This window comes from Pyxicephalus adspersus, chromosome 7, assembly GCF_032062135.1.
Source record: "Pyxicephalus adspersus chromosome 7, UCB_Pads_2.0, whole genome shotgun sequence".
NCBI lineage: Eukaryota > Metazoa > Chordata > Amphibia > Anura > Pyxicephalidae > Pyxicephalus > Pyxicephalus adspersus.
The window spans coordinates 37,389,085-37,416,140 of NC_092864.1; the positions used below are offsets into that span (position 1 = coordinate 37,389,085).

The 27,056-nt window shown below is 38.5% G+C and overlaps 1 protein-coding gene across 5 annotated transcripts in view; it reads right to left on the minus strand.

The window, feature by feature from the left end:
- ZEB2 (zinc finger E-box binding homeobox 2) overlaps positions 1-27,056 on the minus strand; it is a 105,545-nt gene that overhangs the window by 3,876 nt on the left and 74,613 nt on the right. For 3 of the 5 annotated variants that reach the window (XM_072418121.1, XM_072418124.1, XM_072418123.1), the window contains 7 exons: positions 18,277-18,534; positions 11,161-11,232; positions 10,112-10,300; positions 8,653-8,867; positions 5,870-5,978; positions 3,482-5,451; positions 1,721-1,901 (listed from right to left, as the gene is read on the minus strand). In XM_072418121.1, coding sequence (XP_072274222.1) covers positions 1,721-1,901; positions 3,482-5,451; positions 5,870-5,978; positions 8,653-8,867; positions 10,112-10,300; positions 11,161-11,232; positions 18,277-18,534 — 2,994 coding nt within the window. The remainder of the gene's footprint in view (positions 1-1,720; positions 1,902-3,481; positions 5,452-5,869; positions 5,979-8,652; positions 8,868-10,111; positions 10,301-11,160; positions 11,233-18,276; positions 18,535-27,056) is intronic. The other 2 variants (XM_072418122.1, XM_072418125.1) reach the window with 2 other exon arrangements.

Sequence of the window (27,056 nt, forward strand, 5' to 3'; positions counted from 1 at the left end):
ATTCCTAGTTCTTTCCAGTATTGCTTAATATGGTTCTAATGACATAGGGCATTGTGCTTGAAGAATTAAACAGAAGCGACAACATTGATATGAGTGTTGCCATTTAAATAAACCTATTTTGTTCTGCACAGGCAAAGCCCAAATCCACATTTTATAAAGAAGCCATTGTTTATTGGTGGCAGGGGCTGTATGATAGGAGTCTGATGACAACATTTTCTTCTTATAGTTGACTGCATCTTCTAGTAATATATGTTTAAATTTCTTAATGGAGACTTAAAAAAAAAAACTTTTAATAAATGAATACACACTCGCTTGAAAGAATTTTTCATTACAATTAAGAGCATATATTAAAGTGCTAAACTGATAACTGCCTCATACTGAATTGCTATAATAGGATGAGCGCATCATGACTTTTAAATGGCCTGATTTTCCGTGAATCGGCCTCAAAGTGAGCAAAAAGAATGCAAATACCAACCATGGCTGGTGTGTTACTCAAGGCTATATACACCTGCTGCGTCAGCACCAGAATGAGCATGGCAGCGGTGAGGAATGCAAACATTGGGGACAGGCCTGGCAGGGGTGGCAGTGGGGGGCTCTTGTCATTTTAATTGTAGGGGAGGATTAGATACTGGCAGCAAAAAAAGGAGGTATTGTGCAACAATATCTGCAGCTGCTGCAGTACCTCTTAAGGTCACTAACCATTAATCATGGAACCGTTTCAAACAACGACCTGCCATAAGTAGCATAATACATCGTTATGATGATGGAAGCAGTCACTGCTATGTAGTTAGGAAAGTTAACTGGGATTTTTATTGAAGACGATTTTTAGTTGGAATTGTAAAGCAATTCGGCAAAATCATCAACTTTGAAAGTTGTTGACAAGCTTAGATGATCAGTTTCTGATAATAGGATTCAATTCACTAAGCTAGAACATTGGTATCATAAAAGTATCAGTGGACTTCATTGGTTGAAAAAAAAGATATGAAAATTGGTTAATATGGCATATTCCCATCAATATAGCTTAAAGAATTAGGCCTTTTTCCTGTTAACTAAGTGGTCAGTGAATGATTGCCCACTGCTGGTAATGGAATGTTCACATTGGATAATAGGTTTCATTTATTAGAGCTTTGGTAATAAGCATTGAATTTGTTTTGCTCCATGCCAATCACTGGGATTCAGAACGTTATTATCCAACTTGCATTTTTGATCTGATCTTTGAGCTGGTAAACAGAGTGGAGTTGATTTACTGATGGCGCAGAGTGCTCACTGAGTAAGGTCATGGTGTATTCAATTTTGGCAAATGCAATAAAAACTTGTTCTTTTTTTTCCTTGAAAATGGTTGGGTATTCAGCAAAGCTCTAACCAGCTCATTAAACTAAGGCTATATACACACATCAGATGATTCTTGGCCAATACGAGACGCAGGGCTAGTTTTGGAGAGGATCTGGCATGTGTACAGTGGGCGTCCAACGTCTTTCATGGATCTGTCCTAGCGGATTGTCGATGTAAACAATCATAAAAGATTGTTTACATCAACAAAAATCTAATGTGTGTACGTAGCCTACAGTGAACAATTTACTTTCTATACTCCTTGAGTAAACCAATTCCAGAATCAGGTAAAGATGTCTAAACTAAATAGTCCATGGCCATTGGTGGTCTCAAATGAGCAGATATATTGTTTGGCTTATAAAAGAACGGCTATAAAGGTGCATCCCTTTACCTGTATGTTCATATTTGTGTCTCAGGAGGGAGCTACTTTTCTGGAATGTCTTGTCGCATAAATCGCAGGCGTACATGCCGCTTTCCGTCTTCTTAATCTTTTTCCGACTCAGGCAGGAGTCAGAATCGGTCATGTCATCCAGGCCTGACATGTAATCGGGAGCCCCGTCAAGCATTTCACCCTGTAATATAACAAATTAACGTCAGTGCCTTATTAAGCATCGACGCAGTGATAAAACTAATGAAAATCTCTGTGCCCTCATTAAAAATATTGTTTTATTCAAATTCAAGTGTATTAATTTTTATCAGACAATAAACACTATTTTCCAAGGAGAGAATTTGTTTCCATTTTTTTTTCTTAAGGAAAAAAAATATAATACTGTATAATTGAATTTTATGATCAGATGCAAGATGTTATTATACAATCCATTTAAGTTTATGTCTGCTGACAAAAGGCCCTAAGCATGCTATTTAATTTTGTAATTTAAAATGGGGAATATTTTATCAATGCTTTGCGTCCACATGCCTTCAGCGTTAGACAATGATGAAAGTGGATTCTAAATCATTCAGTGTATTTAGATTTATTTTGGTCCTGACTACAAAGAGCTGTCTCCTGCCTTCGTGTTGTACAGGCTTGGTTTACCGATAATTAATTAAGACCAGATTACGTTGGCTTGCGTATCGTTTTTGGACATCAGTTTAAGATCTAGAACAAGTCACCATAAAATTTTCATATATATGTATATATATATATATATATATATATATATATAATTTCACTCATTGCATATGGTAGAGATTTGGTGAAACTAGGCTTAGGACTGATCTATGCTGGAAATATTTGAATCACTTTGTAGTGCAAGATTATCCACATGCTATTTCCTCTTTTGCAATTGTTTCAGTGATATGCAGATTAGGTTGTTGTTAAGTAGTTAAACTAATGCTTCTTTGTCATTAAAATTCTTTAGTATGTACTGATACCTTTGAGTTTCCTTGCATATCAGGATATTCTTGAAAAGTATAGATTCATTGTTGGCTAACTTTTTTATGATGAAGTCTCTCAGAATAAAGTACAAAACGGTTCATAAAGCTACTAAAAGACAGGCTAAGACAAGACATCCAACATTTTTTTCTACACAGTGTGACTGACCTGTTTCAATAGACTTTGGGGTTGTATAAACAGAATCAGTTTGATATTTTGACATATGATAGTTTGAGATGTTTCTGGGATCATTTGGAATTAACTAATAGGTACATTGCATTTGTACTCGATTTTTTTTTCTAATCTGCATTTGAACTGTCCCAGCCAGGTTTTGCATTTCCATAGATTCCATGGTAATGCAAAACATACTTGCAGTTAACAAAATACCATCAACAAAGTTAATATTTTTAAGGTTCTCTACTTTGTAACTGTGCAATTAATTGAAAAAAAAACTCTACTTGGTGCACTGACCACAGCATTGACACATGAACTCAACTGCATGAGCAACGTCAAGTTGGCCACCAAAAATAAAGTTGTCTGTGTTCTCATAACAACCACGTTTTCCAAAAATGAGAATTAAATCGAATAAGTTTCTATTGCTACAAAGAAAGTTTTTATTTATTCTCTGTTAAAACAGTAACACAATGAAATTGGGGCTTGAAGACCAACAAAAAATGTTACACTTTGGCTTCTGTTAAACAAAATGTTGCACTGACATTTTTGTTGTCCTGTGTAAAAAATCGAGCTAACATTATAACATTATAAATTATGATTTGTTACCTGAAATCCCTGTTTACGCTGGTATTTCCTCCTCTGCTGCATATCTGCAAATGTAGCTGCCCCGGCTGGGTAAGTATAGGCCATATGTGGTAGGAAGCTCATCTGATCAAGTCCCGGATATGGTCGTAGTCCCGGAATACTCGCCTGTACTGGAGGCATAAAAGTGGCTGGTGGAAAAGCGCTCTGTGGTGGAAGCGCAGAATACAAAGGTTTGCCACTAAATGGACTCAGGCCAAATAGTGGGTTAGTGCTTTTGTCCAGATTGGAATTGCAAAATTCCTTTTTAATGTATGCTAAATTCAGTGGCTCTTCTACAGTCTCAGAGGGCAAAAGAACATTGTTGTGGTCAATACTGACATTATTAGGTTTGGTTTTGTTCTTTGTGGCTATAACACTTTTTATTTCTTTTATTTGTCTCGGTACAGATAAGTCCAAAGGCTCAGCTTGAAGCTCTTCTGAGGAAAAACTGTTTGGAGTGTAAGAACTACTGTGGGAGTTTTTAGAAGATGTGGAAGAAAGATTTAAAGGAGATGGAGTATTGCTCCTGGAGTGGTCCAATTTATCAACAACTGGCTTAAGACCAGTAAAATGATTAGGTTTTGTTAGCCTGAGAGGCGTATCACAATTCGATACCCGGTTATGAAGTTCTGCTATAGATGGTGAAGTGATAGAATCCACAGGTTTTGCCGGAGACCTAGCTAATGCAGAGTCTTTTGTGGGAGTGGTGGCTACTGGTGCCATTTCCCCACTGGTCCTTTCCAAAGATGGTGACCTGGAAGTTGCATATGGATAGACTTTTCTTTGTTCGAACCATTCCTTCACAAATTCCTGAGGAAGGCCAACAGCTATGGAAATTTTCAGTAGTTCATCTGAGTTAGGTTCCATATTCATAGCGTAATACGCTTTAAGTACAGACATGTGGTCCTTGTAAGGGTTGATAGGGCTAGTCATGTCTTTCTCGGAAAGTACAGATGACAGCAGGAGTGCTTGTTTCTCAGCCAACATGCCCTGTTTATTTAGAATAAGGTTTTCACTGGGCTGAAGGACTGCTTTAATTTCTTCGTTCATTTTACACAAGTATCTCTCATGTTGGTGCAAAGGAATGGGACCGTTAAAACTTTCTTTACAAAACTGGCAAGAAAATGGAGTGGCTATATTATGGCTCTCTAGCATCTTCTCTTCACTTACAAGGTCTATTAAGGTACGTAACTTCTCCTTCTTAATATTGCTAAACTGTCTTCTTGAATCTGTAGTCAAGCTCTGTAAACAAGCTTTTGCTTCATTTACTTTCTCTAACGTATAGTCAATAATACTTTTAGTGGCACCATTATGACTTACTACTGGAAGACCCACTGGCGGGACGCCAGGAGACGTCACATCTTGCTCCTCTCTTTGAGGTCCAGTTTCCTTCATGTGGTAGCCTTTCAACTTTGCTAACTCTTCTGCCTTAATTTCCATCTTCTGCCTCGAAACTGTGTTGTCCACAATTTCCAGGACCTTCTGCACCTCACTCAAGTTACTGTTAATGTTTGGGTACCCAAGTAATGACGCTTCCATTCCTACACCTAAATGCTGCATTGGGCTTTGAGCTGAGGAGTGAATTCCCAATGGACTGGTGGCTCCGAGACCACCATTCATAAATGGATTAGGACTATTAAACCCGTGTGAGGCTGCCATAAGAAGTTTATAGTCATTGTAATCTAGTGATTCTGTTTTGATCTTGAGTAGGCCCGAAGGTTCCGTCAAGCCAAGTGGTTTCCCATTCTCCAGTTTGTGGCGGAGCTGAGTTATGGCTGAATTGGTAGGAGATGACGACACAGAGTTTGGAGATGAACCTGCCTTCATGTTGTTCCTCATTCTCCCGTTCACAGAGATCAAGCCTATGCATTTCTTGCTGCTAATGTGTGAACTGTAGGAACCCGAATGAGAGAAGCGTTTCTTGCAATTTGGGCATTCGTATGGCTTCTCCCCTGTGGATGAAGAGATAAAGGATAGAATAAGTGGCTTCTAATTTTCCAATAGTGTGTGTTACATAGATAAAATAGGCATTTGCTTTTGGGAACACATTTTATATGCAGTGAATGTAACATTTACCAAATACTCACTGGAAAAGATCTCCAGGTGCGTATATTTTAAATTACCGAATTTACAGATAATGATTAACCAACTGTAATGGTTTAATGAATGTCACATTCACTGCTTTATAAGTGAACCTTTTGGTCTTTTGATCTTTAAGATATTACCAGATAATAGAACTCTCATTTTACAGGGTAATAGCTATCTGTACCAAATACTGTTTAAAAAACTACATCTACTACATGTAAAATTGCCCACATCCCATTAATTATATCAAAATCAGATCAGACCCAAAACAGACTTGTTACTCACCACTGTGTATCCGGAGATGTTCCTTTAGATGGTGCTTATATTTGAAGGCCTTCCCACACTCTGTGCATTTAAACTTGCGATTACTAGCTCCCTGCGTCAACATTTGATGCTGTATAAAAGAAAAAAAAAAAGAACAAATGATGTTGATAAAAACGCTTAATTAAGATATTGTTTATTTTTCACAAATATACATACATATATATATATATATATATATATATTTATCAAAATTTGTTGTTTTTTTTGTTGTACAAAACATTTAAATCAGGCAGTAAAATATTCATTTAGAAAAGAGGAACATCTTTTTGTGCTCCAAAAAAAAAAAAGGTTGACACAGAGGCATCAAGCAACCCCACTCTGTGATTATTTGTCACAAGGTCAATTTACAGTTCCCTGCCAATAAAATCTAACCGTTGTGTGAAAAGAAGCCAGGTATAGGTTTGTTACAGCAGGTGAGGTTTAAAGTGTTTGAGCAGCATGTCAGTTGCGACAGAGGATGTGGAAATAGCAGCGTGGCGATGCTCAAGGTATGTCAGCCAGCTTCAAGCAGTAGGACACAAAAGCTTTTACACACACAAAAAGACAGTGAGCACAGAAGCGGCATGACAACTGCTGGGGTGTACTGAGCCTTCCCACATTCCTGGTGAGACAGATGGTGCACACAGGATACAGGGAGGTTTGTTCAAACACTAGCAACCTTCAAAGATCAAGCCTTAGCCCAACCCGTCGATCTCCACTGAGGGACCAGGGCTCATATGTTGCTGAGTTGCATAAACAAACAGCAACAGCTGCTCGGACTCCCCCCACAGCCCTCCGAGGACCACTATAAACTTTAGTTGTGCCACTGTTAATATGATACAATCATTTTAATTTACTAATTGTAAATGCCACGAGCAAATGAGGGGACTTTTCAACACCAAAGCTTGTAATCAGGACGCGCCAACACGAGCAAGTGCTTCAACGTGTATGAGTTAAACCCTCAGCCATGGTGCTGCTAAACATTTTTACATACTTTTCAGGGATCTTTTTTTTTTTCTTACTAGAAATCGCATGTCTTATGAACTAAATTTTGTTTTTACATCAAGACATGACTAAACTGTATTTGTAGAAATACATAACATTTAGTTAGCCTAACCTAAGCCTAAGATTAATTAGAATAATTAGAATAATTATTAGTTATTTTAACATTAGTTATTTTTGTATTCATTTTTTAAAGTCAACGATTTATGTAATAGTACTGCATGCTTATAACAATGATGAAAATAGATTTCCTTAGAGAAATGAATGAACTTCAAGCTAATATTTTTTTAAGTCAAACCTGATTGGTTAGAAAGCAACATAAGCAACTTGAAACTACTGTCAGGCTGACTACTGATTTGGCTCCTCTTTCTACAAGGCCGCAGCTTTCATTGCTATTGAAGTCTGTTTGATTGGCTACTGTGGCAGCTACAGTTCCTTGTAATTGTCGTGTCCCCTGCTTACAGTGGCACTTATACACTAGCTCAAGTGCAAGCATGAATTGTGTATGGTTTGATCAAATCTGGCTCATGTGTTGTAACCAAAAGGTACATATTGGTATGAACTACAACAAAAGAAGATGGAGTCATGTCCAAAAAATGAAGCCACTGCTTGTTAGTACCCAATTTATTTTTTGCCTCTAGGGTGTGCTTGTGGACTGCTTATTTTGCTGTTTCAGAGCCAGACTGAGTTTACCTGTGTTGCCTGTCCTGAATCTGCCTTGACATAGCCCTTAGATCTTATTATGATACACCATTTGTTGTCCTCTTTCCTGAATTTGAATATTGTTTGATTCCTGAGCAGTCCCTGCCCCTCAAGCTAGTTATTTATGGCTTTTTTTCACATTGAAGTATAATAATCCTTTGCTACCTACCACCTATGTGAAGACAGGGTGTTAGAACTACAAAAAACTTTCCCCTTAATCATCTCAATACCTTGGGACAGGGAAGGAGGGGGGAGGGTTCTGCCATTCACACCTAGGCAGAAAGATAAGTCTACTTTAGATAAGAGTGCACAGATCACAGAACAGCAAAGGATTTTGAGCAGGATCCATGGTCATGTTTTTGCACACAACAAACATTTTTATTGGTAAATCTTTACCAGATCAAAAGGGAAATAACAAGTTCCCTATTAGGGTTTTCTTCCAGTTCAACTAATCCATATGATTTATTTTATAATTCTGCCACAAGGTGCAAAATATCAATGAATGAATAACCCAACATTCTCTTCCTGCAGCGATGACACAAGTGAATCTATGCAGAGCACAGCTGCATTGGCACAGTCACTTAATATTTTAAGTGATAAAATTTAAGGCCCATTAGCATTTTTTCAGCAATTTTTAATCTAAAAATATGATATCCATTTTTAAATGATGCCAGTTTTATAGCGTTGTGCTATAACGACGCCAAAAAAAAAAAAAAAAATCGATGTGACAGTAATTTCTTTTAGAACTCGTTAATTAAAATACCAATGTTTCCTTCACCTTTCGAGCAGCATTAAAAACGTTAAACCAAAGTGAAGTTAAAGTGCAAGTAAAATTTCTAAATTAGAAATTAACACACTCATTCGATCGTGAACATAAGACTATTAAATCATATTAGAAGAGACCATCAAAAAATCATTTAGACCTCAATTAAAGCTATTACCATTAAAAGATCTGCATCTTCAAAATGCCATGAAAAATTAATAATGATTGCCAATCAAAGCAATATAGTTTCTCTAAGGGGTTATTAAAGAGAGAATCACTAAAAGTCAAATCCCCCCACCTGATCTCTCCCTGGCTTGTGCGTCAACATATGCCGCTCAAGTTGCGTGCGATAGGCGAATGTGTAACTGCAGAGAGGGCATGAGAAGTTCTCTTCGTTCTTCTCGTGGCGGTACTTGATGTGCTCCTTCAGTGACGTCAACCGCTTGTAGCCCCGGTCGCAATAGGGACAGGTTAGCAGCTGGGCGAAAGCATCTGGTGTTCCAGGTGGCAATTCTAAAGTGGAGATAGAAGAGAAGAAAACACAGGGCAAAAGGTCAGCGAATCAATGGCAGCTAATGGGCTTCCTGCCCAGGATGGTATGTTTGGAGTCAATGCAATCTGCTGCAGTGTCGTACCGTCATTTTTTTAATGCTGTTCTTTCCTCCTCCATGCACCTATCATTTCATACTGTAACAGAAAATGAATGATAGAACTATCATTCAACCATTTCATATTCAGATGTACAGATGATACTGGCGTTAAAGTTTTTCACCTACCTCTAGCTTATTACCTTTCACTGATTTCCTGATCTCATTTGTTCCTGCATGTTGGTGGGTGGGTAGTTGAAGAAGTCCTATTTATAAGAAGCTCTAAAAGGGAGTATCATAGATAGGTTGATAATACTAAAGATGGCAATGCAAGGATTCTAGGTGGTTGATAAGAACATAAATGGTTCATTTTAGTTCCATTTTGGGAGTGTTAAAAAAAACATGTGTAGTTATCAGTGCCCCTCCAGGGCAATTTACTCCTTCCCATTTGTCCCAGTGACCATTGTCAGCAAGAATGTTACAGTCACTCAAAGAAAGCCAGGGAAAATATTCATTGGGGACACCTCTAGCAGTTGCAATTGCCTAAAAAGAAAATATCCCTCCTTTTGAAGAGTTATTCTTGACTTTTTGTTGTTTATAAGGACTGAAAGTGAAAAGAAACCTCCCAGGGACCAGGGATCTAACCTTTTTCCATGCTATCCAAAACTACAACTTTATATATACTTTATTAAATATAATTTAAAGGTGGTGTAGGAATTGAATCTTACCTAAAACAACATGGCTGCCATTTCCCTTATATGACAGTAGGCAGAAATATCTCCCAGGCCTAGACTTTTTTTTTTAACCAGACAACAATTAGTTGGATGAATCGTTCCATTGTTACATTCATCCATGCCATGGCCTCCTGTTAACTTATAATTTATGTCGAGAATTACCTAGAACACTTGCTTGTTTTTAACGCTAGTTGTGTTCTATTCATCTTCAGATCCTATTTGTTCAGCAATTCTTGTCCTTTGAGTGCAGTGAAAAATGTCAGGAACTTGCAAACAGGACATCATGAGCTTATTGAATGTTCGGCTCATGGAATTCCAGGCCCGTGCAGCTGTTCCTGAAATTTTAAGGTAAACACCCCAGCACAGAGTGCATTTATAATTGCAACAGCTGCAATGGGTCCTCCTTATAGTATCTAAAAAAGAATCACAGCCTCACCATTTTCTTCCTGTCCATTAGCCTCTGGTGTTCCCAAGCGGCACAGCTCCTCTGGGGCTTCTGGGTAAATGATGGCCGTGTCGCTGCGGTGTAAGTACTCTGCTATGCTAACGCTGTGCCCGTCGCTGTTATCCATCTTCCTACTGGTAAAATAGTCTTCAAATTCCGAAGTGCAATTTGTGTTCTTTACTGCGGAACAAAAAAAAGAACAAAAAAGTTGTCAAGAAAAATCATCTCCATCTCTTTAGCTATCAGTCTATGAAAAGTGGGGGGAAAAAAAATGACAGTAATCGGAAAATTGTGCATTTGCAGGCAGCGTGGTGTTCAAAATCTAAACGGGGGATTGGAATCCACTTTATTTTGTAAGATTAAAGAAATGTCAGGCATTATTACACTCAGTGGTGAAAAAACGTGCCCTCGGGGCAGAATGTTACTCGCTAACAGTCAAGTAGGATACACTTACGTAAATAAACACAACTAATGCTCAACAATGATGTCCTCTAAAACTGGCATTCTGTGACCCGTGGAAAAGAGAGTGAGCTGTTAACGTTGCCTAGAACCTCTGACCCCATTCCAATTCTTAACAGCTTACAAGTGGACTCTTAACTTGACAATATTGGGTAATTGCTAGTTGAACAAACAATCTTATTGGAGGGTAAGGAAAACACGACGCGGCATTTCCTTATGGAATCATGTGTCTTTCTTATGGCTACTTGTCATTTCAATATGTGAAAAGCATATTGTTGCCCAATCATCAGCATTTTATAGTAAAAAACTAAGATTAAAAAAATAAAAAAAACTGCAATAACAAAATTTCACACGATTGCTACCAGCTATTTCTGTTTTATTGGGATGGACACCAAAGGTGGTGAAGCTAAAGTAGAAGAACAGATGTGGTTTCACTTTGCCCTGGAATTTATTGGATAGGTGTAGGATTCAGGAAGGCTGGGGTGAGGTTTAAAGTTGACTCTACTTTAGATTTTGGAAGTTATGTTTAAAACAAATGGTCATAATAGGAAATGGATCAAAGATTCATATAGATTTATTACCTGTACCGTTATTAATAGTGGTTACGTGAGTGGCTTCAGGTCCCATACAATCATAGTCACCTTTCATTTCATCTGAAAAAACAAACAAAAAGATCTATAAGCATGATGTGTAAATTAAAATATGTTTTTTTTTTAGGGATGTGCAAAAGGCAAATATTTGAGTAATTTTTGGTACAGCCCTTTAAACGACATCTGATTGGTTGAAGTGAGCAAAAGCTAATTGACACGTTTTAATGTTACCAAGCCTCACGTATTAAATTCTGCAAGTTAAAACTATCTGTGATTACTCAGAGCAACCAATAAGCAACTTTAATCCCAGCACTTTTTTAAATCCAGGGCCATGTCTAGCACTAGGCATGTGATTATTGCATTTGTGTCAAGATGGCGGACGCCGAACAATAGTACCTCCATATTGTACTGCGACGGCTTATTCCGTATACATAAAACATTTCAAGAGATGATTAGAAAAGAGTTTTTTTTATTTTTAAAGCTAAACAGGATTGAGGCTTTATCTCCCCTAACTCATTTTCAGTTGACAAGATTATTCGAGGCTGTGGCACTGTGTGCTTTGCATATTTCTGCTGAACGGTCTACGTTCTGAAATGAGTTTTATGAAGTGTTTAAAAGGAGGTGTTAGGTTAATCTGACCCTCAGCCTAAAGGAAGCTTCCGGCTAGTCACAACTTGTACATCATAGCATGCAAAGTCTGGCACTGGTGACACCTTATAATAATCCCCCAGCTAGGGAACTTTATTCAGCTAATGTGCTAGAGAACTGTGACTAAGATAGGAAAAAAAAACCTCATACGTGTGATCCGTGAACATACGTGAAAACACAAAACGACAGTCTATGTACTTGAAAATACAAGAGGTCCTTGGTGCAAAATGAAGACGGTTCTCGGGCTATTGTTCTTTTGTGTCTTGTGCAGAATAGGAAGTGCCGAGGTATTAGATGTTCAGTGGTTAAGTGATCACCTCTTTTGGCTCAAGATACCCAGGCGGGCTTTAATAAGGACTTGAGCGCACCAGGCACGTTTTCCAGCACTTTGCTGAATATTTAAACACAGCAAAAGATACGGAAAAGAGGAAGTAGATGGTTTTCAAAAGGATGTGTTCACACCAATGTGCCGTCTTGCTGGGGCTTTGGGTAAAACACATTAGTTGCTGTGACTTGGGGGTGCCAATCCGAATAATGTTTGAATTGAAAATTAATTGTAAATGAAAAAAAAATCTCTAGATTATTAATATTTTCTTGCATGTTGAACAAGGAAATTACAGCATCAACAATAAAAATTGAAGCTAAGGGTATAGAAATCATGATCAAGCAGGGTTTTTTTCCCATTGGTGATAAAAGCAAAACATGGCTGTGAATTGAGTGGAGTGTTTTACAGTCTTTACCAGAATCAACAGGGCATGATGACCTATGGCCTATGACAACAGGGGAGACCAACTGGGAGAGGGGGCAGAGTGTTGTCAGTAACAGGGAAGGCTTACCAGGTATTATTAAAATGAAATTCGCTGATTTAAAGAGATTTTTAATAACTTATATATGAAATTTAAGATGAGTTTATGCAGTACAGAAACAGATTTAGAAAGTGATTCACTCCGTCTCTTCCCTACTGCAATGCATTATTAATTCTCTGCTCAATTGTTGATGCGGCTGTAAAAATATTTTCATTGTTTCCGCGTGTGACAAATATTTCTGCGTCTGATGCTCAAGGGGTAACTATACCCATCAATGCAACAATATGTCCCATTTATGTTATAATACTGACAATACGGATTTGCTCATCTCGTTCTTCTGTTGCAAACTCCATATGGCAACGATCCCAATGTCTGGTCTAATCCCTCAGAGACCCAGCTTTCATATGGATTCTATACACTAAAATAAAAGCAGCTCTATAGGAACTGACGGCTAAGTAATTGAGTCATTTATAGATAGGCTCCCAGTAGTAAATAAGCATATTTCTGCCATTAGTGTTCTGTTCTGCAAAGGCGGAAAAATATTTGTATTGTCAGTGGCAGCCAATCGGATTCTAGGATACTTCTTTTCCTTCGATTTTAGAATTCAACGGAATAATGGAAACATTTCTTTTTACAGGACAACATCTATAAACTGGAAACAGATTGGATGTTTAAACATAGATTCACCCTGTAATGCCGATTGTTGTCATCTTTAAGATGATGTCAGCACGCCAATAAGACTCAGAGCTGTCACTGTGACTCTATAGTCCCCTTTGCTCCTCTACAGCTACCTAAAAGGTAATGTATAAAGGTGATGGAATGGGAAACTTGGCCAACACTGACAGTAATTAGACATTTCTAAAAGTGAAGAGGGCAATGATGTGCAAAACAGAAAAGTTCAGAAAAGAATAATCACATGCCATGAGAACGTGTGGCATCCGAGAACGCCAACGAATCAGGTTGCATCTAGCAAATGCCACCCAGTGAAAGTTAGAAGCAGGTAGCCTCTAATCTGAGTACTGAGAGGGGTTAAAGTCTTTCCAGCCTCCTTATTTATATCAATCTTTGCAAGTAATTAGATCAAGGTATTTCCGAGAAGGTTGAATAAATATAGCTATTGTATGTCCTTCTCCCTTACTCATCTCATGTGATTTCTGCTACTTAATAGAGTCACAAGATTCCCATCTGAGGCTACTCAAGCTCCAACACACAAAAAAACAATTTGTAGCAATTCGCTCTTTTGATTATTTTTTGCACAACTTTTCCATTCTACTTTCAAATAAAAAGGTTTTTTTCTGTATTTCCTTCCTCATTGCTTTTACGTGAGAATAAGTAAGGAGAAGTTCACATATCTGGATCCCTTCCAAATGACAGAGAAGGTAGGAAAACTGATACTGCAGCATCCACAAGACACCAATTGTCCTAGGTCTATGCTATTGGAGATGTAGGGTTAATACTGAGAATTAGAGTTTTGGTGCACAGGGTGCATTGGAGTACTTGCACATGGAATGCACCACAATCCATTATTATAAATGGGTCTGAATTTAGAACATATGCCCCCATCTGACTGCACAAACATTGTTAGATATACTGATACCCCAGCGTAGGGCTGATGGATATAAATTGAATGGATCATAAAGGGCTGTGTGTCATAGTACACATTTGTTGGCAAATGCAAAGGAGATTGCGCATAAATTGTACAATGAGTCTGCAAAGTATATGACCAGCTATGAGAAGGGGTCATAAGGAAGAATCATTCTTTTTATTAATAGTAGCTCTGAACACTGCACATACATACCCCTGAGAAGCCTGCAGAAATCTACCCGTCTTTATAGCGCTCCCTTGACAAACCCGATATACCCGTGTGTTATTTGTTACCACTCTGAAGTTCTTGGGTACCTGTTAGGATAGGTACACATGGATTGAACTTTTTCACTTCCAATGGGATCTGAAGGCAACTGGAAAGAAAATCTACTCTGCCCAATTAAAGTCAGCTAAGTTTCCTATCTTCCATTGCATTGAATGGAAGTATTGGTAAATACTGATTTGCAATGTGCAGAAATATTCAATAACATCTAACCAACATGCTAATCACTAAAAGAAAAAAAAAAGAAAATCAGAAGGTCTTGTGTGTAAAGCCTAGGTACATTTAACTTATTGACTACTGAAAACTTATCAGATCAGTTAGTAAAACTTACCCAGACCTTTTTAGCCCTGGGAGCCTGGCAGTCTGGGAGCAGCAGACTGATGGGGATACTCAGCTCTCTCCTACTATTAGCACGCCTCCTTATAGCATATGTGCATGCAACCAACCTGATTGGTTCCCAATGCCACCCTTACCTCTCCCAGCCAGGAAAATGAAAAGCTGATACCATGTCAAATGCGGGTGCTAGATGCATTAAAAAAAATAAAATGAAATATAAATTAACACAAATCTTCATCTATTCCATCCTACTACATCTGCCTGGAAGTCAACTTTTTTTACCAGCCCAAGTAAGGCAAAAAACATGCAAACTTTTAAAACTTTCACCTAAATGCCTTTCCTGACAGGTGTGCCAGCAGCATGCTGGGAATCTATAAAATTTCTCTCCCCCTCTTGCTTTTTTTTTTTCCTCCTTCGTTTAAAAGGGCAGCTCGTATTTATTTTGAAAACAAGAGTAAAAGTTAGCATTTTCCTGTTGCCCTCTGGGATAAAGGTTTGTAATAATAAAGAACACTTTCTTCCCTCCCGGTGGAGGAATCCTTGTATAAGCAGAAGAAGGCCAAAGGCAGGTGATTTATTTAAGCGGATGATAATGATGTCATGCAAGCATTTCAGCACACTGCGTCCACCCTATTGTGGGACGAAGGAATGTCAAGGACAATGGCTAGCACAAAACTTTGATTGTGCCTGAACCGGAAAAGCACAGTCAGAACTGCACAGCCCCTTCTTCAGTTCAAACCCTGCATCCTGCACACCAAGCTGAAGAAAGTATGGCAGAGTAAGCAGAGGGAAAGGAGGGGTTATCTCATACACCAACTATGCACAGAGGTGCCCTGTGAGACAGACAGGCACCATGGATAAAACACCGCTAAACAAACCAGCTCCACAATTAGAATGATTGTCTGTGGGGTAGGTTTTAACAATGAGGCAAAAGTAGACAAGAGCAGAAAAAAAAAGGAGCGTTCTATCTACTGGACGAAATAAATGCCAGGCGTGATTTCGGCAGAGGTGGTGGTGCAGGGGGGGAACCACAATCTTTTTACATTAGACTTTGTGGCACCAGATCTGAGTACTTTTAGCACAATAAAAAAAAAAAACTCTATAAATCATTACCAGTCATTAGAAGCAGACAGGTAAAAAGCAAAGTATCTCTCCTAGCTTTGCAGAATAGTAAAATAAAATTATGGATGGAGAGGACAGGGGAGCTGTCAGACAGACTGGATGGCGCAACCGGCTTGTGGGTTAACCCTGCGCAGCCTGGGATGCCCAGTGGATGGCTGCTAGTGTATTTAAAGCAAATAGCTTATTAGACCTTTCAAATATTTGTCTGCGAGCTGACTTATCTGCCAACATAGGGTGACACTGCTTTGTTTAGTGGCATTAGGGAATGTGGCGGTGTCAGCTCCACTGTCACTAGATGCTGAATGGACAAAAAATGAGCTGCTACACCCTGATAGGTGATCATTTTTTCTTCTAACAGCACCTACTGTACTGAGTAAATCCTAGGGATTGCCCTGGCTCTCTTTGCTTGCTGTTTAGGAAATTACATGAGGCTGATATAATAGCAACCACTTGCAATATGTATGAGTGCGTATGTGCACAGTGTCCCCCCCAGCGCCTTTTAGCTGGGTGCACCACCCAGCACTTTTCATAAAACTATGGTCACAACATGGGTTTTTCCATGTATATATATGGGTTCTTCCATATATATATGCGTGTCCTTGTATATTTGAGAGTTCAGTGGTAACATATGTAAAACATCATAAAATGTGCAGCCCCTATATAATGCATTGTGTCCAAACCACGCAGATAAGTACTGGGCCTTGGTGAATTCTCCGGTTCATAATATTTTCTATTACCTAAACGAGCCATATGAAATTAAAAGCCATTGTAAACCTATGCATTTTAAAGCACATACTTTAGAGAGTGCCATTGCATTGAAAAAGGTTAGGCATTATTTTAATTGTCCAAGATTAGGTTGTTTTACATTGAGCATTTTTTGTTGCCCCTCCAAATGCATGTAAATGGCACATACGGTATAAATCCAGGCTTATCTCTCCTACGGGAGATCTTCAAGCTAAAGTTTATATGTAGTGAGAAAATGATTGGTGCTGACAATTACATTTACGGGAGGCCGAGTTAAATAAATACAACAGGCAGATTGTATAACTAGGCTTGTCTACTATGTTCTGTATAAAAGTTAGTTTTAATTTGAAAAATAAAAAGTAACTTTTTTTCCCCAGAAGTTTCAAGTCCTGCATTTGTTAAATCCCTATTAATTATTCCTTTAAGGGTAAAAAATCCCAGTAATTGGCCCTTACCCTTGATTTCTAGATATTAAAATTTAAACCATCAGTACATTCATTCTTATGGCTGCGACTATCTAGTTCATTAACAAATATGAATAGCTAACGCCAGCTCATTTAAATAGTATGTCATACAAGACTTCTTGCCGCACTCAGTTTCTGTCACCCGACTCCCAAGAATCATTGGGTCTTATTATACATGTAAATGGCTATCATAAAAATAAAAATTTCATTTAAGATTGTTAATGACTTGTACAGCAGTCAGACTTCCTTTAATGATCATCCTATGCCCCCTAATTAAACGTATTTATCTTTCCACCATCTTTAGCTCAGCTCCCCCTCCCCCCATCTTGTCGAAAAAACCTGCAACCTTAAGGTCTTGGAGCTTTTGACGATAAATGTTTATGTGAGATTCTGCAAATGTTCAGCTCTTCTGAGTCATGAGAAAAAATATATATATTGGATTTAACAAGGAGTTTATAATTAGTTTGGAAGCTTGGATACAGATGCTGCTAGTAATTCATGTGACATAAAACAAATAGACCAAGAGCAAAATGCTTTTTAGATTTTGGATGGCAGACTCCCTACTTCTAAGGGATGGATAAGGTGATGAAACTGGCACAAAACAACAACTACCTATTCTATTACATTATTGGGGACCAAGGGTCAATCCATGAAAATATGATATTTATGTTATAGGTAGAATCCATTGTGCAGGGTTCCACTGTGCAGGGTCACTGGAATTTTCAATGCTAATAGCTCACTGTAACAGTTTGGAGTTTTGGAGTTTTTTTTTTACTATACTATAGTAATAAGTAGTTTAAGACCAAGTACGTTTTTTATCTTCCTATCATGTGACATTTTTAGGTCTATCGGCTTGCACTCAGTGCTGTATTATTGGACAAGTGACTTGTATTACCATTCATGGAAGCTCTAGGCAGTGGGTGAGCAAAACTCTGAGCTAACCATGGAATGGTAATTATTAGATGCAGAGATTATTGGTATTATTTTATTATTATTGGTATATCCAATAACTTCAAAAGGTCTCTATTGCCCTTGATTGGAATTGGTTGATGTCTCTTTGAAGTAATGCCAATACAATTTATGCAATGCAGAATTTAGAGTAAAATAATGTTATGCTAACCAGAACCATCTATGGAAGCTTTCAGAAGATCCTCATTGTGCCAGTTGTGGTCTATCCCACTATCCCTCAGCTCATCTTCCTCTTCTTCTCTTGCCAGTAGAGCCTGGTTGGCGTGCGGTGAAGATTCATGATTAAGCATACTAGCCGGACTTGTTTCCTGGTCCAATGTGGTAAGAATACTGTCATCTTCAGCAATGTGGAGCTTGTCATCTTCATCCGTCTCTGAACCCGTGTCTACTACATTGTCATAGTTTAATACTGCAAAACAAAAAGGAGTAAAACGCAATTAGAACAAGGTAGAACCTAAAATGCCCAACAACAACCACAACGTTTGGTAATAAATTCCTCATTGCTTGCAATATTTACATTTCTCTCTCATTTATTAGATTCCAACTAGCAGTTATTTGTCTACAGAGCGAAGAAAGACGTCCCCATGCCTGTTCTTCTATAGCTACCTTTAGACTCGAGCAGGCCTTGTTTGAAGAATGCCAAGCAATGCTGAGCAATGTGGAAACAAAACTTTTATAAAAAGAACTTAATTTCCCACCATGCAACTCCCTGTCCAACAACCTCGAAGCAGCTGTATAAAAACACACAAGCACAGGCCGCAAATAAGGTCTGTGAACTCAATTGAAGGTGGCTGTTTGTGAATTAGTCAGCCCTCACAAGGAACTCGGCCTACATGATAGCACATAAATTGTCCACTTTACCAGCAGACAAGAAAGATTAGCGTAATAAACACAGGGCATTAGCTCAGCGACAGAAACACACCATCCGTTAGGCACACATGGGATTGCCAAGATACGTTAACCTAACGCTCTACAACCACGCACAAAAAAACAAGTCCAAGCCATGACATCATGGGAATGAGGGGGGGGGGGGTAGATGAGGACTGGGGTGGGGGGCTACAAAGAAAACAATTTTCAGGTTCATTTTGATTTCTCTGAATCTAATAAAGCCTGCCTCTCCTAAATTATCAACTGAGCTATCTCAAGTGGCTCTTGCCAGCGATCGGATTATGGAAAAGTGGCAGGAAAGCAAGAAAAGAAAAAAAGAAGCAAAAGGATTGTGTGTCAGTATTAGAATGCTTTTGGTTGAATTCTTGAATCACGTCTACTTACAAATTTTTCCTCAGTCATATATGTTTGCTTTGACAGGTTCCCAGGGAGGAAAAAAAGAGGAACAGAAAAGACAGAATTTTTTTTCTTTTTTTGTCATGGGAGTCTGGGGACAAAAAGATTACACCGTGCATATCTGCCCATAATATGATCTTTGTATAATCTGCGAGTCTGCACTTGCCTTTTGAACAACTGCGCAACAGGTGCAAATTAAAATGAAAACGGTCCTAGGAGCAGCAAACAGTATCTGCTGACCTGGTTTGAATACCAATTGACGGTCAGAACAAAACCTTTTCAAGAGGTGTGACCACGAGGGTTTAAACAAGTTCAGGCAGGGTAATGCCCCAAGATCGACAAAAAAAAAAAGGAGAGATATTCCCGAGTAAGCGTTCGTGTTGTGTGGTCCAGATATACCTTCATACAATCAATATTGTGAATCTTTTTCTCTCTCTTAGTGACAGAGGTTTAACTATTTCTTAGCAACCAGCAGACGTCCCTTTACAAATGTTCCGAGCCTTGATTCAGGGGGAAGGGGGGCAAAACAAAAGCGCTTTAGGCCTGGGAATCTTTCAGCCCACCTCTTAAAAACTGATCTCTGGGCACAGGAGAAATAAAGAAAGGTCCAGGAGGAGTGAATAAAATTATCTAAGGCTGGACAGGCATTAAAGGGCCTTTATCCCGCCAGAAAATATGTCTTTTGAGGTCTCTTTTTGCTCGTCACTGACTGTTCTGAGTGACACGTGAGTCCTGCCTTAGCAAAGAGAGGTCTGAAATATTTTCTGTGGCATTTTTATACTAAAAGAGGCAGATAAAAAAAAAAAGAAAAGAAAGATGATTTATCAAGAAGTCCCTAAGGAGACCCCAAAAAATCGGAGTGTTTTCAGCAAGCGGTGAAGTCATGTCTCAGGAAGCGGGGTCAGGCACTCAACATCCATCAGAATCACAAGACGACAATAGCCTCGCTCTCCCTGATCTGTTTTCCCAAACAGTAGTAAATACCTTAACGGAGACAAATAAGACACAATGTAGAGAAGAAGCGATGGAATGCCGACCTGCAGGCTTATACATTTTATGTAATGTTCACTGACTCCACTATGGCTTCGTCAACTGGTATTGAGGTTTAAACCTTTATTTTTACCGGTATTCACTATGAGTGTCTGATAGCCTTTATATGCATTAGTATATGTTTCTATTTTTTTATGTTGTAGTTCGCCACATTTATAGATCTGTGCAATAAACACTGGCTCCTGGCCATTGTAGATGAACATAAAAGCTGAATAGAACCAACATGCAGCTGGGTGCAATCCTTAAAACCCCCATGCAATGGAACCTTTCTCCAGCATTATGCTAACAATTGGAAGAGCTGTATTGTTGTTGTAAATGGAGGGAAGTGCTCCCATTGGCTCATTATTGAACAAAGAATGGCTTTATCAATCAATATATTGATCAGGAATGCCCTAACTTATTAGAGTACCATTCAATTCAATGTTTGTAAAGTTGTCAAAGGTCCGTTTTATGCATCCAATCTTATGCAATGTATTTTTTCACTTGCATATAAAAAGATAAAGTGAATAGAACTGACAGCAGTTGAAAACCAACACCTATGTTTAAAAGGTATAACAGAAATGTGTGTGATAAGCAGCTCTGGATGTTTTGCTGTGTCTGGACACTGTTTATAAAAATAATGGCTGCTTACAGATTATATATGGCATCAATCATCCTAGACACTAAAAGATTAGGGGGGTATGTGCCGCTTTATCTTAGTAATGAACCACAGCCCATCTAAGCACTCCTTTCCAGGTGACAGGTTCCCTTTAGGAGTGTATTAAATGCATGCAACCTTCTGCTCTCCAATGCTTATACATTTTGCTGAGCTTAAACAATGCAGAAAAAATAACACAACACATTTATCAATATGTACCCTGTTAGGGATCAATGTCAGAAGCAACAATCTGTAATGTACAAAATGAAGATGTTGCTTTTCATCAGAATCGGTAACACTTAATCGTGAGTCAGAAAGTCAGTAGGTGGCCAGGCTCACTTTAAAGTAAAAAAAGAACATCTTTTTTGACTTTAAAAAAGAATAGCAAAATTGCAGGTAATATTAAAACACCCACATTGGGAAAAACCTAGTAAGGCTCTGGGTACGGTTTGCTCGAAACCACAAGACAGTTGGAATTCTGAAGAAATGATTTCCGTAAATCGATAAGCAAGGGGAGAAGATGCTCTTCCCTTGGCTCACAGACAGACAAATTCTACAAGCTTCACCAGAGAAAGAAAAGAAGCTTAAATTGTAAAAATAAATAGCCAAAAACATCATTGATAAGCAATCCCTCATAGTAATCTTTACAACTTAATTACAATCCGCGGCATTAGATGTCTTGCCAGAAACGCCAGCGTAATTATTCTTCATACAGGTAGCGATGGAAGGCTGCCATACAATCCTGCGATTACAGGATAAGCATTAAGGATTGCTCTCTGGGTTAAACTGTGCGCTGGAATATTGTTAATCCGTGGTATGCTGATCTGACATGATTTCCACGTTTTGGTGAAGCAGTAAACAAAGGAATATTGCCATGGTGGAATTCAGACACACACAATGATAAACTTAGGGTAACCATAGACAATGTAAATGAAGGTGAAGTGAAAGATGTGGAGAAGTTTTATGATGATAAATCAGTGCAGAAGATAAAAAAAAGTGTGAGTGTTTCTGGTCAAACTGAGGGTGAAAAAACGACATTGGGGCATCATGGGTGGTCATTTTTGGTCTTAGATGTTCCTGTGCATGGCTACACTTAGACAGCAAAGGAGTGTTTATAGGCTTCCCAATGATCAATTACCTATCAGAATAATGATCAGATCCTCAGTTAAATGCTGCATTTGGCCAAAAATCTTTATGTATACTAGGCCCAACATTGCTGCCAACAGTCTAAAGTTTCCAGGGTGAGTATCCATTTTTAAAGTTGTCCCAAATGCAAAATAGCCAACCTGCATCCAGATAAATTGTATTTATTTTTTTATAATTCATTTATTTGTGCCAGCTGCCAAATTTGAGCTACATGAGGATACAGAAGAGTGTAGGACACCAGCTATTTGCTAGTAAATATGTTCCATCTTTTTTCAAGTCGTTTCTAAAATTCTTGAAACATTTTCAGTGTTCTATAAACTATTACACTACATATCCAAAAAGTTTTTTTAAACTTGTCTACAAGAAACCAATTTATGTGCAATGGCTCTTAATTATTTATTTTAATTAATACCTGGATAAAAATGCTTGTGGTATGACATTTCAGGGTCACCACTCCCCGCCATAGGGAATTATAAAGGCATTCCGGCCTGTAATGCTCGGTAAGTGTTGCTGATAATTAGTCTGACATTTGAAGTAGCTGAACCTTTATCTGTGATGAGGGTAAACAGTGTTACCTTGTGAGCCCCCTCTCACAGACTTCTGTTACTCTGTCACTTGCAGAACACTGCAGCATCTGTTCCAACTGCATAGGAGGGGAAATGTGTGTGTGGGGGGGTTATTGATCAGATTGACTTTTTTGCCTTGAGAAACTTGGGGGAGGGAAAAGTGATCTTCATATCAACATGTGTCTCCCAAGTAATGCTTTTGTTTGTAGAACAGGAGAAGAAATTGAAGCTGTAATTAGCCATTGGCCAGATTCTGCCAGAGTCATCACCTTTTGTTGATACAAACTGCAATCCCTTACATAAGGTCTGGCATGCCAGGAAAGCTTCGTAAAGGTGTTCAAAGTAAATTTTAGTATAGGTTTGTAACTTTCACATGTTTATGTTATATGCTGGCTGTGGAAAGGTTCACTTAGCCTGGAGGACAAATGGAAATCAACTACTCCTGTAGATGCAAATTAAAGGAGGTCATGCTGGAAAGGTATGGGGAAAAAGTTTCATGTATGGCCAAGATCAAGTGTTTTCTTATCATTCTTATCATACTGCAGGGCTGTGGGTAAGTGCCAAAGCAACAGTGACCACTGTCAGGCCACAGTCAGGGAATAAGGGAGAATCTCCAAATTGGGAACACACCAATCAAAACATTTCAAATCAAATTAAATGGTGTGGACACTCCTCTGTATTAGCCCAGTGGGTGGTATAGTGGCAGATTGCATATTATTGGCTACTATAGGTTAGTGCACACAATACATATTAGTTAGAGGACATGGTTTTGATAAATCATGATAAATCATGGTGGTGGGGTCTCATGCATCTCATGAAGTCTCCAAGGCCTGCCCTTGTGCTGCTGGCATTAGATCTGGATTTAAGATTCGTCCTTGCAGAAAAAATGCATCCAGAGGATTGAGACACTACAGGGTACATGACATGAGAAGCCCATGAGCAACATAGCTAAGCATCAGTTTTGGGTGGACTGACCCTTTAAATGCATCCGATATTGTTACATAGAAAATCCAATAAAAGTAATAGCTCACATACCCCAACCATCACAATGCAAAATGACAATTTAAATCCAGATGAGAGGGTTTGGTATGCAATCACATTCTTTATATAAACATGTAAGGTAAACTGATTCTCTGTAGTGTGCAGTAAGTACGTAGGTGTCAAATGTGGACAAAAGGTAGCACATGTGTACAACTGCAACTCCAGCAAGCCAGCAAGAGAAAATTAACAGGAAGCCTCCTGGAATAGGAAGGGGGTCACCTAACCTATTGATTCCAAACCTCTTCCCACTGTCACTCAATATCTCTCAGTCCAAACCTCAAGCTATAAAGTACAAAGCTCACATCTTGTATATACAAGTCCTAGTAATTACCCACAACATATTACCTCTTTATCTGCGTAGCTGAATGTACATTAATTGAACCTGGACACAAAAGGTAGAGCTCACCATAAACATAGAGAGCATGTCCTATCCTTGGGCCACATTATGATAAGAAAGCCAGCACAGGCGGGAGGCTGGAGGAAAAGTCAACAAATATACATCTGCATTTCTTGATGACTATAAACAATCCTCTCACTTTATATAAAAGAAGGAAAAAAGGTTTCTTCTTTCTACACATCCTTTTCAGAAGTGTTTTTTTTTTGGCGTTATCCGCCACAAGGGACCTTGTCTACAGTTACGTTTTTGAAACCTTGGACTTCAAAAACCTTGACGAGGAAATGAGCAGAAATATGAGGATACTGTCCTTGTGTCAGTTATTGTGTCTAATACCTTCCTCTGTGAAAGATTACACAATAAGTGCGTGACAAAGACAACCAACAACCTCCAAAGCTTGGAAAATCACTCCACTCGCTAGTATTCAGAACCAACACTTAGAAATACACTATATGACCCATTGCATTTATATACACAACAAAGGAGATACACAACTGTCTACAACAAGTTAACAGTTCTCAATACAATACTTGTTTTTTAAATGTTTAGATGTAAAACATATTTTTTGTGCTTCTGACACATGCTAATTGAGGACATTTGCACCAAGTTAACTCGAAAAGCAAGTTAATACATAATGTATTCTGGTAAAAAAGTAAGTTCTTGTTAAAAAAGCATTCAGTATGTAAAGCCAACTATTATTATTGAATTGAATAAAATAAAAGATTTGTGTGTTATAATTAGTTTTAGGTTTGTCTTGTGTGGTAAAGCAATGCTATGGTTGTTATTCAAGGCAGAGATACAGAGAGAAAACAAGGAGAATTTGGTAAAGTGTAACAAGATGTGGGATAGACCCATAGTTCAATGATATCACATGATTTAGGGGTCTCCCAAGCTAAGGAAAGTACTGTGTAAATTTGGTCAGGGTGCCAATTTGTACTACCTGAAGCCGAATCTAGGTCATCTGCAGTCTTTGTATATCTTCGGGGAATTAACCGCTTAATATCCACTCTTAATAAAACTTTCTTTCTTCTATACTTTGAATTACTGCGAAAATTATTTTTTCTCCTGATCATCCTGTTTTTTTCCCCAGCCATCATTGTACACCCCTTGTTGTAGTTGTAGATGTTCAGCAGTTGGTTTCAGGTAAAGGACTGGCTTGCTGTCTATTACCCTGGAGGAAGTCCTTTTTTTTTTCTCTTTTTTTTTTTTGTTGCAAGTCAGCTGGAGTTTGCTGGTCACCTAAATGGTTAAAACGGGGGGAGGTCAAACCATTAAGGTGGAAATGAAGTACTACTTGGTCCCAAAAATCCAAAAAGGAAAGAAGCTCAGCAATCACAGCTCTTATTGACCATCAGGACAAGTTAATTTTCATGTAAATAGAAAAGTTCTTTCATTTGCACTTCATGAACTTTAACACTTTGCCCACTGCAATCCAGCAAGAAGAACTTGAGGATTTTACAACTAGAATTTCTACAACTAGCTCAGCTGTAAGCCAAATGAAATAAAAGAAGGATTTTATTGGGTTAATTCAACTTGGGATCAGGTATGACAAAGGCTTTGAAGGTGGAGAATCCCTGTTGCTTAGATAAGCCATCCCAATTTCCTATTTATTATTATTGGCACATTACCTTGGAACAAAAAGCAACTTTCATGACAAGCCACAATATCGACTGAGAAATCGAGTGGACGTGTCAAAAATCTATCAACATAAACTTAAACCTAAGGTGTCTAGTCTCTGCTTTCTATCCCGTATTTATATATCCCACAACGGGACAATGGAGTATGTATTGCCTGCTTTGGATGACTGAAGATCTCTGCTATTTCTTTTAAAGGGAAAAACTCAAACAGACAGATATATTAAAGCTATCTAAGACTGGAGAAAATAGACAATCATGAGAGGACCATCAATTAATTATAAATCATTTTATTTTATTTTATTTTCGTCCTGGACCAGGTCCATTTTAGGTTTGTTAGTTCACCCAGGTTCTCCTATGATAGTTTATCTTCTTCAGTTTTTTAGAGGTTTAATAAATTGGGCTCTTTGAGTTTTGTTCCTTCAATGGAAAGAGAAGAGGTTCTCAGCCATCCATAGCAGGCAATACTCAATTACTAACCTCTCTTGGTAGCCACCAACTTTTTCTCTTCACTACTACAAGTTATGTGATTGGTTGCTAATGGGACGACTCTTCCTCTAATCAGTTTGATAAATAAAGCCACCACTGCTAAATGATCCCATATGCCTCTAATATAATTGACATCTTCTAATCTCTGAAAACAAGAACTTAGACTGAAGCTTCTCAATTGGTCAACCATTATTGAAGGTCAACAACACCTAATAACAATTGAGTATTTATTTCCTGTTTTGGATGATCACTGAACCTCTGATCTGAGAGTAGCCACTCGCTTCTTCTCCTAATCATATACTGCTAAAGAAAGAATCTGCTTGGTCACTTATGCCAAAGTCCGTCAGTTTTGATAAATAGGGCCTAACGCCGCTAAACGATCCCATATGGCTCTGCCATAATTGACGTCTTCTAATCTCCGACTGCAAAACAAGGCCTCGGATTGAAGCTTTTAATAAAGATAACTTAATACCAGCCTCTTGAATGCTTAAAGCGAGGCCTAGTTAGCATTGGTAAATATTCAGCAATTTTTTTTGGGAAACAAGACAAGTGTTCATTGCTGTCACATTAAACCTTCCTAAGCGCTCATCGTTGGGTACCTCACAATGGACAAAGGCAGACAGGGACAGCGACACGGCCCAGACAAAAGCTCAATGCATTACGGTCACTCTAAACAGGGCACAAAGGGGA